Source organism: Nilaparvata lugens, chromosome 8 (genome assembly GCF_014356525.2).
Source record: "Nilaparvata lugens isolate BPH chromosome 8, ASM1435652v1, whole genome shotgun sequence".
Classification (NCBI taxonomy): Eukaryota; Metazoa; Arthropoda; class Insecta; order Hemiptera; family Delphacidae; genus Nilaparvata; species Nilaparvata lugens.
Window position 1 is genome coordinate 27726828 of NC_052511.1, and position 15612 is coordinate 27742439.

The 15612-nt window shown below is 34.0% G+C and overlaps 1 protein-coding gene across 3 annotated transcripts in view; it reads left to right on the forward strand.

Moving 5' to 3' along the window:
• Positions 1 to 15612, forward strand: part of LOC111044873 (angiotensin-converting enzyme) — a 133224-nt gene that overhangs the window by 40823 nt on the left and 76789 nt on the right. For all 3 annotated transcript variants that reach the window (XM_039434412.1, XM_039434411.1, XM_022330117.2), the window contains 2 exons: positions 8223 to 8466; positions 12871 to 12969. In XM_039434412.1, the coding sequence (XP_039290346.1) occupies positions 8223 to 8466; positions 12871 to 12969 (343 nt within the window). The remainder of the gene's footprint in view (positions 1 to 8222; positions 8467 to 12870; positions 12970 to 15612) is intronic.

A 15612-nucleotide genomic window follows, 5' to 3' on the forward strand; every position in this document is an offset into this window, starting at 1 on the left:
TGACATTGTTATTTTCACAGAGCATGGCTTAAAAATAAAGGAAATAAATCAAGTTAGGATTCCAGGCTATTCACTGAGATCAGAATTTTGTAGAATAGCTCATAGAAGTGGTGGTGTATGTATATTCACTAGCAATGCTAAACATACCCAAACTTATGAACTGGATTTTGTTAAGAGATTTTCTGTTGAGATGGATTTAGAGGTGACGGGACTAAGGTTAAAAATTGATGATCGATTTGAGGTAGCAGTGTTAGGTATCTATAGGTCACCAAATGGAGACTGGCAAAAATTTTGTGAGCTGCTCCATACACTTTTGGAAATTACAACCGCTCGTTTCACAAATGTTATAGTAGTAGGAGATTTCAATACCGATTTTGCCAGGCAGGATAAAATGACAGAGGATATTAGAGATATTATTAATATGAATAATTTAGAAATTAAGGTCCACGAATATACAAGAGTAACTCGAACTTCACAGACAATTATTGATAATATCCTCACAAATATAGAAGGTTGTAATGTCAGGTTAGGTAGCTCAGATCTATCAGATCATAACTATCAAATTTTAGATGTTAAGTTGCAGGGCCAGAATCCAAGCAGAAAAAAAACTTTTGTGAAAGAAATTCAGCAATATGAGCTAGGAAATATAAATTGTTTGAAGCAGGAACTGCTTCAAGAAAATTGGAGTAGTGTTTATAACAGTTGTAACCTAAATTACAAATATAAGCAATTCATTGATACTCTAAGATTTCACATTAGTGTATGCTGTCCGATAAAAAAAGTCAAAGTAAAAAGTAAATTAAACAAAGTAGATGAATGGATAACTGAAGATATTCTTACTCAAAGAAATATTGTTAGGGAAGCTTATGAGGAATTTAAATTAGTGAGGGATGTTCCGAGTGAAGTCAAATACAAATGTCTAAAGAAAAACTATGCAAAAGAAGTGAGGAAAGCTAAGTGTAAGAAAACAGCTGAAATATTAACAACTAGTACCAATTTTAACTCTGCTGTTTGGGAGGTAATTAATAGAAATAGGAGAGCAGCTCAAAAAGATACAGTTACTAATGTCCCTAGGATAATCGATGAACATGGAAATTATATGGATGATAGTATAGACATTTGTAACTTTTTCAATAAATATTATCAACAGGTTGCATATAATCTCCAAAAGTCACTGAACACTAATACTTATAATACAACTACATTAAATGCTGAGCCAATTGAAAAGGTATTTAAATTTCATCCATTATCAAGAGATGAGTTGTCAAGAATAATAAAAAATTTGAATAACAAAAAAACAGTAGGATTGGATGGGGTCTCAAGCAAAATTTTAAAAGAATGTGAAAATGAATTACTGGACCCTTTATTGCATCTCCTTAATACTTCACTAGAGCAGGGTATTTTCCCTGATGATCTGAAACAAGGAAAAATTTTGCCAATTTTCAAGAGCGGTGATTCTGAAAGAGTTGAAAATTATAGACCCATTAGTATTCTAAATGTAATAAGTAAAATTTTTGAAAGAGTAGTTTTAAATAGGTTATTGATGCACCTGGAAGAAATTAATTTCATATGTGATGAACAGCATGGGTTCCAGAAAGGGAAATCTACTAAGACTGCAATAGTATCCCTTGTTGAAAAACTAATAGATATAATAGATTCAGGTGAGAAGGCAGCCGCAATATTTCTTGATTTATCCAAAGCTTTTGATTGTGTGAACCATAGAATATTATTGGAAATACTAAAAACTGTAGGTGTGAATGGTGTAGAACTCAAATGGTTTGAATCATATCTCATAGGTAGAAACCAGTGTGTTGAGCTTACCAAGGTGGATGGGAATGAAATAGTAAAAATTAAATCTCAAAAACTGGAGGTCCAGGCTGGAGTACCTCAAGGCTCAATTCTGGGTCCCTTACTGTTTCTGTTGTATGTGAACCAATTACCAAAAGAGTTAAAAGATCACAGAGCTCTGTTGTTTGCTGATGACACATCGCTTATCTTTAACAATTATTTATTAGATAGTCTAGAAATAAATGCTTTTACTGGAGTACAGTCAATTGTCCAATTCTTGAAGCAAAGGCAATTAACAATAAATAGTAAGAAATGTCAATTCCTACAATTCAAAAGTAAATATAATTCAGTAGAGGATAGAGAAATAAATGTGTTTGTAGAGGAAAATGAATTAGTCCAAGAAGAGAAAGTAGCATTCTTGGGAATTTTATTGGACAGGAAATTAACATGGCATCCTTACATTGAGAGGATATGTAATAAGATATCATCTGGGGTATTTGTCCTGCGGCAGCTTGCTAGGCTGAATGATAAAAAACTACTGTTAACTGCTTACCATGGACTTATACTATCTCATATTAGGTATGCTATTTTAGTATGGGGTAATTCATCTCAACAAAATATGGACAGAGTGTTTAAGATTCAAAAGAGGGCACTCAGATGTATAGAGAAAGTGAATAGGTTAGACTCTTGTAGGCCTTTATTTAAAAAGCTTGGTCTATTAACTGTGCCATCTTTGTATGTATATGAAGTTGTAATGCATGTGAAAACGAGTGGTGTGATCCAGAATTCAGATGTTCATGAGTATAATACGCGAAACAGAGCAGATTATCATATAATGGGTCACAATAGTAGGTTATTTGAACAAAAACCAGATTATATTGGTAGGAAATTTTATAACAAGCTACCTCAAATCTTGAAAAGTAATGATGATTTGAAGATTTTCAAAAAACAATAATGAAAAAATATTTAGTTGATAGAGCTTTTTATAGTGTACAAGAATTCCTTTCAAACCTAAACTAGGTTGAACTACTTAGTGTTAGAATTATTATGTAATAACATGACTTGTCTTATACTCCATGACTGGAGTCTTTAGGACGTAATCTGAAAAAAAAATTACTTCATATCTCATAACTGACATAAAATAAGCGTGATATACCAAAATAATAGTTTTTTCACTCCCTACTCAGGCCAGTACTCTCCATGCATACAAGGCCCTATTTAACTTACTAGTGACATGAGAAATAATATGTAGCTTCCATTTCGAATCACTCTCCACCATCAGACCCAAGGATGTTGTGGAATCAGAAGTTTCAACTCTTCTCTTTCCTAGTTGAAGATCCTATCTATTTCTTCAAAATAGAGTGTTCAAAAAACACTCGGAGCCTGCACATATGGATAGAAGTTCATCTTAAACTTGTCACTTTTTCCATTTGAAAAGAAGGAATCGATAACAGAAGTTAAAAAACTAAGATGTAGCACATCAGCTCTCCATGAAGCAATGAACGTTGTAATAATTATATGTTTTTCGCTATCAAACACAATTATTTCATACCTCAAGTTTGCTTGGATTTCAATTTGATTTGTAGTAGTTGTATGGATAGGAGTTGAGTTGGAGCCGGCAACCAGGACGGACGTATTTTTCGAAGCTCCGTTATCTAATCGATACTCTGTGCAAAGTGTAGGCCTATAGTGAATTTCGACAATCGGTTTCCTGCATATTGTTCAAACTCGGTTAAACATCTTAAAATTCAAACATTCTAGTGCTTTTTGACGAATGCAGAGAAATATTAAAAGCTATTGCTCGCCTTCAGGCTTAGTGAAACGTGAGAGGTCCAAAAGTTCACCAAACATACAGCAGGCCAGAAAAACATGGATGGAGCGGAAGTTGAACGATTTTTCACGGAATTTACAACGAAATGGAGAACAAACTTTCCAGTGTCGCAACAAAAGAAGACATTGCATCCCTTAGTGCATCGATTAGTTTGGTACTAGAAGAAAATAAAATAGTAAAAGGTGATATTAAAGCACTAAGTTTTGAAACACCAAAATAAGGCCCTCATGAAGCGTGTGATTGGCTTGGAGGATCGGAGCAGACGCAATAATTTGATTTTTAAAGGGCTACAGTACGATCCAAGAACTGGGTCAATATTGTCTGAGGTTTTTGTGTGGACTATTTGGGAGCAAGGGCTGACTTACGGGTAAACAGAGCGCATCCTCTTGGACCCGTTAAGAGTGGGGGACCTATTATCGCACATATACCTATGTGACTTGCAGTATATTTTAGCCAATACCAACAAGCTGAAAGGTTCCAACTATTTTGTGCATAAAGACTATTCCTCTGAAACCAGGAATGCTAGGGCTAAGCTTTTAATAGTTAAACGAGAAATACTTGAGCTCACACCAAGCGAGCGCGTACTTTTGGCACATGACAGACTTATTGTGAAAGGACTAGCATTCAAATGGGATGACGAGGACGGGCTGCAGTGCGGCGGTAAACCAGGCGGGAATGAGTTACGGGGGATCATCGGAGGAACGTGACGGAGAGCAACGGGGTGATGACGCAAAGCAGTGATGTGTATCCGTCAGCCGGACTGTACAAAATTACTGTGAATTAGGTATTATAGTTTACAATGTGGCAGGTTTGCGAGTTAAGCCATATAATGATTTATTTAATTTTTTAAAGAGATTTGACTGTTTTGTACTCTAAGAAACGTTTGTAGAGGAGGGTGGCCAGAGAGAATTTGAGGCATATGTGAAAGGTTTCAAAGTTCATTGGGATTTCGCAACCAGGTTGTCACGGTATGGTACAGCCAAAAAAGGAAAGTTTATATGTTTTCGAGAAAACTGTGACTTTATGGCTTTGAGAAAAGAGGGTAACACAGAAATCATAGAAATAAATAAGAACGATAGGAAAATATTTATCGCACCTGTTTACTTGAGTGGAGGGTCGGAAGATGAATGGGGGAGGGATGACAATTCACTGTGAGATTTCCTTGTAGCATGGGAGGATACCAGTAATCCGATAGTAATGGGAAATTTGAATGGGAGGATAGATCCCAGTCTATCCCACAGGAAGTCCTCCAAAATGAAAATAAATTTAAATGTGTTAGAAAATCCAAGGATGAATTAAGTAATCGTAAAGGAGAAAAAATAATAGAATTATGTGAGGAATTTAATTTTGCTATCCTGAACGGCAGGGCTCCAGGTGACTCACAGGGGGAATTTACTTATATAAGTAGTAGAGGGGCTTCAGTAATTGATTTATGCTGCATCTCAGTAGCGTGCTTAGATTCAGTTTAAAAATTTTAGTGTTATATCTGAATGCTTCTCCGATCATATGCCCATTTGTCTCATACTAAATAATTTCAGAAGAATTGAGAATTACAATGTTTTTCCACTACTACCGAAATTACACTGGAGGGAGTCAAAGGAACGCGAGTATAAGTTACGATTAGCGGCGAATTGCTCGCAGCTGAATACTTTGCCACGAGAGCCCGAAAACGCGATGACTGTACTGAACAATCTTATCTTCAAATCAAGAAGTCAAAATCCGGCAAATACATAATAATAAAAAATAAATACAATATAAGGCTAAACAATTCAAAAACCAAGTTTGGTTCGATAAGGATTGTGAGAGAAGCAGATCAAACATGTTTTCTCTGCTGAATATATTCAGGAGGGCTGGGTCTAGTCAAGTAAGAATAAGTTATATGAATGCATCCAAAGAATATAAATTATTATGCAGAAAGAAGAGGATTGAACACGTGAAGTACGTAGAATCGAAACTAAAATCGGTTAGAGGCTCAAAAACATTTTGGGAACTAATTAATAATTTTAGAGGTAAGCACTCAGCGAATGATGATTCTGGTATCGAAGCAGAGATTTGGGTTAGGTATTTTCAACAATATTGTATTCACCCATTAGGAGTTATGAGCAAACAAGCTATGCGGCGCCTTCAGTTAAAGATTACCAATTAGATAATATAATTGAAATGAATGAACTCGACTGCGCTTTAAAAAAACTCCGCGGAAATAAGGCACCCGGATACAACAGAATACCGGCAGAATTTTATAAAATTTCATTTGTCAACTCAGCAGCTAAGATTTTTTCAGGAATATTTTTGAGAAGAATGGAAAAATGGGTAGAAGGTGGGAATGTTTTGGAGGAGAATCAGGCGGGTTTCAGGAGGGGCTATTCGACTGTAGATAATGTGTTTGTTCTGCATAGTATAATTCATTATAAGCTGAGCGTTGAAAAGAAAAAAACTTACTGCTTCTTTATCGATTACAAATCCGCATTCGATCTTGTGGATAGAGAGGCTCTATTCTATAAACTACACGGTTTGGGTCTTTCAAATAAATGCGTTCGTTTGATAAGAAACTTGTATAATGATACAAATTCAATGATTTGGTGTAATAGAGGTATAACACGTGGTTTTAATGTCGAGAGTGGCTTAAAACAGGGCTGCCTGTTATGTCCTTTATTATTCCTGCTGTTCATTCATGACATATGTGAGTCTATAGGGGGAGGCTTGACAATAGATGGATTCAGAATCAATAGTCTACTATATGCAGATGACTTGTTAATATTCTCAGACAGTGCTATAATGCTACAAATAATGATAAATGAGCTGCGGAACTACTGCATACGCTGGAATCTCACGCTCAATATGGCAAAATCTAAGGTAATTGTGTTTCGAAAAGGTGGAAGATTGGGTAGAAATGAGAAGTGGTATTATGGAAAAGACAAATTAGAAGTAGTAAACGAATATAAGTACCTTGGAATAACATTTACCTCTGCCCTGTCTATGCATTCGCATTTAAAAAATAAGGTGACTGAAACCAAATATGGTATTAACAGTGTTTGGCGACAGCTTATTTTAAATGACAAGGTACCAATTTCATCGAAGCGGCATGTCTTTAATGCGGCAAGTAGAGCTGTTGTCACATATGCCGCGGAGATGTAAGGGTATATTGAATCGGAGGAACTTGAACGTTTTGGACGGTTTTTCATAAAGATATTGCTCTCCTTGCCAAGGAATACTCCTGACTATGTGTTATACTTGGAATCAGGGGTGGATAAAATGTGGTTGACAACTTATGCCAGCATTTTAATCATATATTGAAAACTTCGGCTATGCCCGCCGAAAGATTCCCACGAATTATTTCGGAAATTTTTATTAGAAAGAAATGTGGCTGGTTTAAGCATTGGCTAGAGCTGTGTCGGGAGTATGAGGTAGATTGGCCGGATTTATTGCAACAAAGAGATAGGTGGGTTGAGATAGGTCAGCTCCTGATTGATAAGATAAGGAAAGATTTAGGAGCGAATGGATAGGCAGAGCTGACTTGGCTCACTTCCACTCAGTGTACGCAGCTTTCAATAAAGATGAAACTTTAATCAGAGATTACATCAATAATAGTAATAAACTATTACCACTCAACTTCAGGCCGGAAAGACAGGAAGGCACTTATAGATGCTCCATGTGTAATAGTAATGAGTACGAGGATATATTTCATTTTGTTAGGTACATGTAAAGTTTTGGCAGAAATAAGAAAAAAATGGTTTAATCAATGGGTATTGGAAAGAACAGAGGTAATTGAGTATTTAAATGGTGAAAGTTAGAGGAATCTAGTGGGATATGTGAAAGCTGCATTAAAGTACAGAGGGGAAATAATAAATGAGTTCAATTACTGATTTATACCAGAAAAATAAGTTGTAGAATTGCGAATATCAATTCAGAATAGGAAATTAGGTATTATTTCGATTTCATGCTTTCGATAATATTATAACGCAAGCCTTGTCACATTGTTTGTTTGTATTGTTCATTGATTAATTAATTAATTGTGTAGGCTGTTCAAGATATTATAATTTATTGCTTGATCTATTGATCACCGAAAGTTTACAGTGGTTATTGCTTTTTTCTCTCTCTCAACTTCGGCTGACGGCAGAAAATGCCAAGCTAATTTCATTGAGTTTTATTTGTTTCATAATTCTTTGTGATTTTGTTTTGTCTTGTTTTGTGTGTTTTTAATAAATTGAAAATTAAAAAATTGAAAAAAATGAACTTACAACACTTATTGATATCATCAAGAGATACTTATAATTTATTTATTGTTTTGTCTACAACGTATTATATACATTTAATATCAATACTACTATAATATTGTCATGAATAAAGTTATTTTCTTTCTTTCTAGTTGTATGGATAGCTTTAATGCTGATTCATCAATCATCATTATATTAGCTTCTAATAAAGCTATGATTGATGTTCATGCTACTGGCGAGGAGGATTGTCAGTGGCTCCAGAAAATACTTCAATTATTCAATTACCATTGGCTATCTTTGAATGTTTCAATTTTTATTGGTCTATGAGTGCATATGCTTATCAGCTTCTATTATTTTTTAGTTTAAATGAATGTATACATCTCTTTCAGCTCTGCACGAAGCGATAAGCGACGCGATATCTCTGTCGGTGTCGACGCCGCGACACCTGCAGCAGCTGGGCTTGCTGAACAACGCCGTGGATGACACGTCACACAACATCAACCACCTGTTCGCGCAGGCCCTTGAGAAGCTGCCCTTCCTGCCCTTCAGCCTCGCGCTCGACTTCTGGCGATGGGACCTGTTCCAGGGCAATGTGCCCAGGGACCGCTACAACTGTCATTGGTGGGATCTCAGGTGGGTACCGATTCCAAGTCAAACCAGGCTAATCAGTGATAATCTTAGGCTGGCCACTAATGGTAGGACATGCATAATAAACTTGTATGTACATGCATGCTTATCATGCACACACACATGTACATCATGCATGTTTAGTCATCAGCGAGAGGCTTCTAAAGGTGCATTATCGTTTGTGCGTAAATTAACGCAGTCGACGACGACAAGCATTGTTGACATTCATATTGTTCAAATTTCAAGTGTGCTAAGCCAGCTGATCAAATAACTTTTCATTATTTGTGTTTATTATTCAAGAATAAACATTTCTAATAATATCTACATATTACTATTTAAAAGTAGAAAAAAGTATAATCTCAACCTTCCCCATTAAAACATAATTTGAACATAATAATTTAGGTTACGGTATTTAGACAAATTGAAATCTACCCAATCTGAGATCCTCATCCTGTCGTGGTCGACGACGGCATTTACGCACAAACGAAAACCCAGCTTCAGATAAAATAGACAACCAATAACAATAAATAAACCACTGAAAAATTACAAATTAAATGATAAAAAAATAATTTAAAATAGGGCAGCGAAGAGAAAATAAACAACTAAAAATCGGAGATACAAAAATCTAACCTCAAATATTTGGCTTGAAGCCTTTCGCTGTAATGACCTCATGTGTATCATACATGTTCATCATTCATGTCCTACCGTTAGTGGCTGCCTTAGAAACTGTGATAGTCGGTTCATTTTTGAAACATTTTGTAAGATAAACTAGGTACCTAACCGTGAACAATTCGGACTAAGTTTTATCACCATTTGTTAAAATAGTTTGTAAGTAAAACATGTAACATAATTTTTGATAATATTATGAGAACACTACAATTTAAGTATTGTTTCGAATCAGAACATGAGTTCAGCATATTCATTTTGTCACCTGGTCATATGGGACATATATATGAATCATATATTTATCTCATATTGATCAGGATTTTAGAGTTTTAATTTAGAAAAGTTTAATGAACAGTGTTTTTGTCTTTGAACAATTTTTGTCATCGACAGAAAGATTGTTTATTTCATTTGTTGTCAAAATTAATGTAGCTTCTCTTTTGTTTTTGATAACAAACGTGCCGCTTGTGCGACTGATAAAAATATGTATTTGAAATGGCTTCATGTTTGGCATTGACTGAGTTATATTTAATACCCAAAATTTTACTTTAGTGGGAGTGTCGGTGTGAGAGCTCGTTCGTTAGGATTGTGAGTAAGTCCGGCTGTTCTGGTGAAGGGGATAGATTTTGTTCTTGTTTTATAATACAGTTTTTCTGTCGCAGTTCGGGCAGTTTAAAGAGAATTGTATTATTGAATAGGACGGGATCTGAACCCATTTCATTAGATCAGTTATTTTGTTTTTTTAATTAATAATTAACGTCGCGTTTCTACCAGTAGATGCCAAAGTGGGAAGCCATTTTCATAAAGGTAGGTGACTACTGAGTCATTGTTCTTAAATTTTCCATAACCACAACAATTGAATCCTCACTAGCAGCAAAGCGAGTAGCCCTTGAAAAATTCATCTGTTTATTATTATTTCGTAATTTCTAATTATAATTCTAATTTTGTAATAAATAATTTATTGTTTTGGTTTAAATATCAAAACCCTGTACGATCTTTTCTTGTGTTTCTTGTTTTTCATTTTCCCACCCTTACATATTCGGTGAAGGCACATCTTGCTTACATATTTGGTGGAGGCTTCTCCCGCCGTCCATATCGTGCTTACATATTTGGTGGAGGCGTCCCTGCTTACATATTTGGTTTGTAAGCATATCGTGCTTACATATTTGGTGGAGGCTCAAGGGTTTTTAATCCAGCTTTTAAAATTTGGACTTTTCCGGTTACCTCATTGAAGATTCAATTTTTGTGGTTGCATTTTGCATTATTGAATATATGTTTTATTTCAGTGTAATTATGGGTGACATAGTTGATTTTAAACCTTATGGGGCTGTAGAAACAGCTTGTAGGATGAATTTCGAGGATTTATTGAATTGGAATATTGTGGAACAATAATTGATTACTAATAATGGATTTTAACGGATGGAGAATGATAATTATAATTGAACAGATTCTGAGATTCACGATATTGGAAGATTTAGGCTACGATTATTGATTGTGAGATTTTAAATTGTAAAAGCTATGGCAGTTGAAGATTTTGTACGATTGCAAGATTTATTATCAATTCTTATTAGAAAGAATTAGATATTTATGATGAGATGAGAAATTAATGATTATTAAGATATGATTGAATAGGATAAATTTATCATTATTGAAGAGATTTTGAGATATGGAGAATTTATGATTATTGAAACCAGATTAATTGGAAATTTATTATTTATTATTGAATAGAATTGGATTGGAACAGATTAACAATGGAAAAACTTAGACCGTTACTATTACCGAAATTTTTTGATGGAAAAGATGAAGAATTTGATATTGATGATTTTTTCAACTATTTTGATATTTTCTTGAGCCACTTCCGTGTTTCGGATGGAAATGTTAATTCGTCGGTCCCGACTGCCTTAAAACAGTCGTAAGATCAATTCAGAGGCCTTGAAATTGATCAGATGCGACCTGAAAACTCTTACTCCAGACCTGAGTCAGTTAGATCACTTGAGATTACCGTATTATTTGTTACTTAGGAACTGTAGCTAATAAAAATAGAAATTCTGGAAGTTTTATTGCTCTCAAAACAAGAACTATACTCGCTGGAAAATTCTTAATTAATTTTTAATGAAAATTCTTGGCATATTGCAACGTATTGGATTCAAATGCAATTATCACACCAAACAACAGAGATCTTAGTTTAACTTGAAAGAGAAAGATAGAGGGTGAGAATTAAGATTGGAAGCAACTGATATACCAAACAAAATATTCAGTGAATGCAGACATTATACAAAAGTTATCATGAGTTCCTAAGTAACATAATTATGAAACTATGTCCATATTCATTCATGTGAATTCCATAATAGATTATTCTGCCTCTATGTTTATAAGACATTCTCTATGAATAAGGGAAACCATGAATGATAATTATTTGAAAAAAATGACATGGACATAGATTGGCGTGGACACAAGTAAATAATATTGAACAGAATCCAAATTAAGCTCTGTCAATCACCACGAATACTTCTGCTACTGCAAATGTTGGCAATGTATCAATTTATGTGTGGTAGTTGTCACCAACTAATTAATCTTTGAACTGCTAGCCACAACTAACTCTTTATTTATGCAAGTTTATGAGTTGATAATCAGTCTGTTGAATTGAAAAATAAGGAAGTTGGCTCAATATGTATTGGAGAGGACTTGACATTAGAAATCGGCTACTTACGATCCTAGTAATCATTAAAAAAACTGGAGAACTAGTTCTTAATTGTTTATGTTCTAGAAATGAGATAAAAATGTGTGCTTTGTTTCGTATTAGAGGTATAATTGCATTCATTATGTAACAGGTATTAATAATATTCTTAAAAACTCTAAAATGAAATTTCAAAAGAGCTTTTAAAAATAGAAATAGATTAACTGTAAGTTCATTTACAGACATGTTACAAATACAAAAAAAATGAGCCAATGATTGGGTGTTGGATTTGTTAACGCTTCCCATTCTTATTTATCATATTATAATCGATAAACAACTCAATACAGTAGAACCTACAAACATTCAAACAGACAAAACATTTCTCTCCCTATCATTTTACAAGATGATACAAAAATATATTATTTTTAAATGAAGGTATTGCCAAAGAGGATATAATAGTCTATTGGCTTCTATTATTAGAACAAAGTCAAATTTCCTTTATTTTAGCAAATAACACAACACTAGTTTCAACTCTTCAAGAGCAGGGTTACAGTTTCGAAAACGGCCTTTCAAGAGTTGAAACTAGTTGTGTTATCTGATAGAATAAAGGGTACTTGATAATTTGTACTTTGCCCTATTAGGGTTTCTATGTAGTTAATATTGTTCTATGGTATTTCACGATATCGTAATTGGATAAAAGTATCTTCCAATTAATAAAAAAGTATGTTGTATTCATCAGTTATCTATGAGGTACTAATTTTTTGTCAAAATTCGCAGTTGTAGAACTGTTGAAAATGGTGGGCGGTATATACTGTACTTCTGTTATCAATTCATTAATTCAAAACATCCTAACTGATGATCAAGGCAATCTTCAACAGTTCCTCCCAATAAAGCTCTTCAAGGAATAATCAAAAGTCCTCTCATACTATAGAAAGGAAATGATTTAATCTCATTGCATTCAATAAACTTCTTAGAAATTGAGCCTCTGCACATCTCACTCCCACACTAGCTGTTTTTCCCAATTTCTATAATGTAACATGTGTAATCGGTTATAATTTTACAATTTCCAGGGAAAAATATGGAGGAGTCAAGCCGCCTGTTCTGCGATCTGAAAACGATTTTGATCCTGGTGCAAAGTATCATGTTCCAGCCAATATACCCTACATAAGGTAAGAGACTTCGCTTTATATAAATTATTTCTCATTTCATTTTCCAGAAATGTTTTTCTACTAAGTCGGACTTTTGTTGCAAATAAATATATCCTGTTAGAATTGATAATCGCTTTGAAATAAATTTAAATCTTGATTGAACATGAAGAAGTAGGAGTCTTGTATTGGTGAGTATATTTAATACATAAATGGAATTAATAGAAAATATTCGAAATTGATCAATAACATAATTTTAAATTAAACAGATCATCCATTATATTAGCATAGATAACGCCTTCATTTTTACTTTTCAAAAACCGGTTTTGACAAAGTTGAAGTAATTATTGCTTCTTCTTTCACTCGAGTAAGTTAATTTATTCAAATTTCCAACATTTCTTATATTGCCTGATTGTTCATTCATTATATTTATGGTAGGTACAATCATACGATATCGTAGGTGCCACCTACGATATTGCAACGTCGCAGCGTAGGCCTAGAATCTAATACATGATTGGTGAAAAAGATAATTTTCATTCTCAGCTGATCTTTTTCACCAATCATGTATTAGATTCTAGGCCTACACTGCGACGTTGCAATATCGTAGGCCGGGGCCTTGTATTAGAGGTGGCTATGGTACAATGCATTCATTACATTGTAGTAATTGATATGGCAATATTTCGATGAGCATTATTTTTCTTAGAGTAGTTATAATTTGTCTACTTGTATAGAATTTTTTACTTATGATTCATAATTATAAACCAAGGATTCTATTATTATCAATATCCATCAAATATATATTTCAGTAATAAATGGTAGTCAAATAAGAGAAAAATCTAATATTCATATATTATTCCACAAAAATAAATATAGTTGTTAATAATTTTAACAAAAAAATCAGGAAATGTCAATTCTTGACACCAACTACGGTGTTATTACCAGAATGGTCAACGAGTTAAAATAAATAATTAGGTAGATGAATATAAATTATTCATAGTAAAATGTGAGAGATTGGAAATAAGACTGTGGAACACATTTGAAATCAAACAGAATGTTTCAGTAATCCGATTTATTCAAATCTTTAATATTTATGACGCTGATATTACCAGCATGTTCCATTTCTACCAGTTGTGGATTAATGCTTTGAAGATTATCTTCGAGTGTGTCAAATGCGCCGGAATTCCGCTTATAGAAAGATACCAAATTATCCTCGTTGTGCGATAGGAGTCTCCTGGATAAGTTTGGGATATTTTTGACACTGTCAAGCCCAAATTCTTCGGGAAACAAAAATTGATCAACACCTTCCAAATCCGTGTTAAATTCTTGATTGTTGCTGGCATCTACCGGAAAAGGAATAGGATCTTGAGCAGTTATTTTACTCAATGAATCGACAATTGGATCTTCATCAGTTAATTTTTTTAACGCGTTGTGTTCTTCAGCGCTAGTGCATTTAGATTCAGTTAATATACTCAACGAGTTGGGTTCTTCGTCACTAGTGTCGGTAGCTTTCATTTCCATTAGTTCGTGTTTTGGTAATCTGCATTGGTAGAACAATTTTGATTTGTGTGGTTTTGAATGGCTGAGCTCGTGATGTCCATCTATGCTTTTATGCTCGTCAACTGCTGTATCGACGGGCTTCAGTGCATGATGGTTTGATTCTACTCTTTGATTTAAATTTTTCAAATGTTTTCTCATTGCTGGTCGTGTATGCCCGAAACATTCTAAAGTTTCTGACATAAAATAGGCTAATAATAATAATCCATGCAAAAGATGAATTCTCATAATATTTATAAAATGAGTCTTCTTTCTAATTAAATCAAGTTTTTAGAAAATTTAGAAACCATTTCTCATTTTGTTTACTAATTATTTTTTTAAAATATCTTCTCCAGTAGGCCTACTTTATCTCAGTTGATTGGAATATTGTTTTAATGTCAACTATCTTTAAAACAGCTGACGTTGTGCTTTGTGACTTTTCAAATTGAATTTATTTGTCAAAAACAAAATAAAAAGAAGCTTTACAAAAAAATATGCTACTCTACTCAACTAAAGCACATACATAAAAATCTGGTGTGGCGCACTCACACAACTTTCCTTGCCGTTATGAAAACTGATCACCTGACGCTAGCGTTCCCGCGCATCTCAAGTCTACTTGTAAACAAAGATCTGAGCCAGCTGGTGACAGGACAATATCGCTGGAGACATACGAGGTCTGCTATCTCTTCATAGTGAAACATTTAATAGAATCAACAGTTGCCAACAGTTTGCAATTGAAATAATAACATTTTCTCGAATTTCGTGCTTATTTTCAATTTTAGGTGAAAATGTTACTGAACATTAATTGTAGATATTTTTATTCTTAATCTTTTCCACTCAAAATTTTTTGTTTAAATTTTATCTGAAGCCTGATAATTGAGAATCTAAAATCGAACTTTGCATAGATAGGGCGGAGCTCCTGAAATTTTTACAGATAATTATGAGACTTGTGGCAGTTGGTAGAGCTTATCAATGACTATTCCAGGTATAAATTTGATCAAAATCGTTGGAGCTGTTATTGAGAAAATCTCGAAAAACCCTGTTTTTGACAACATTTTCGCCATTTTAGCCGCCATCTTGAATTGCATTGGATCGAAATTGTTCGTGTCGGATACTTATAGTGTAAGGACCTTG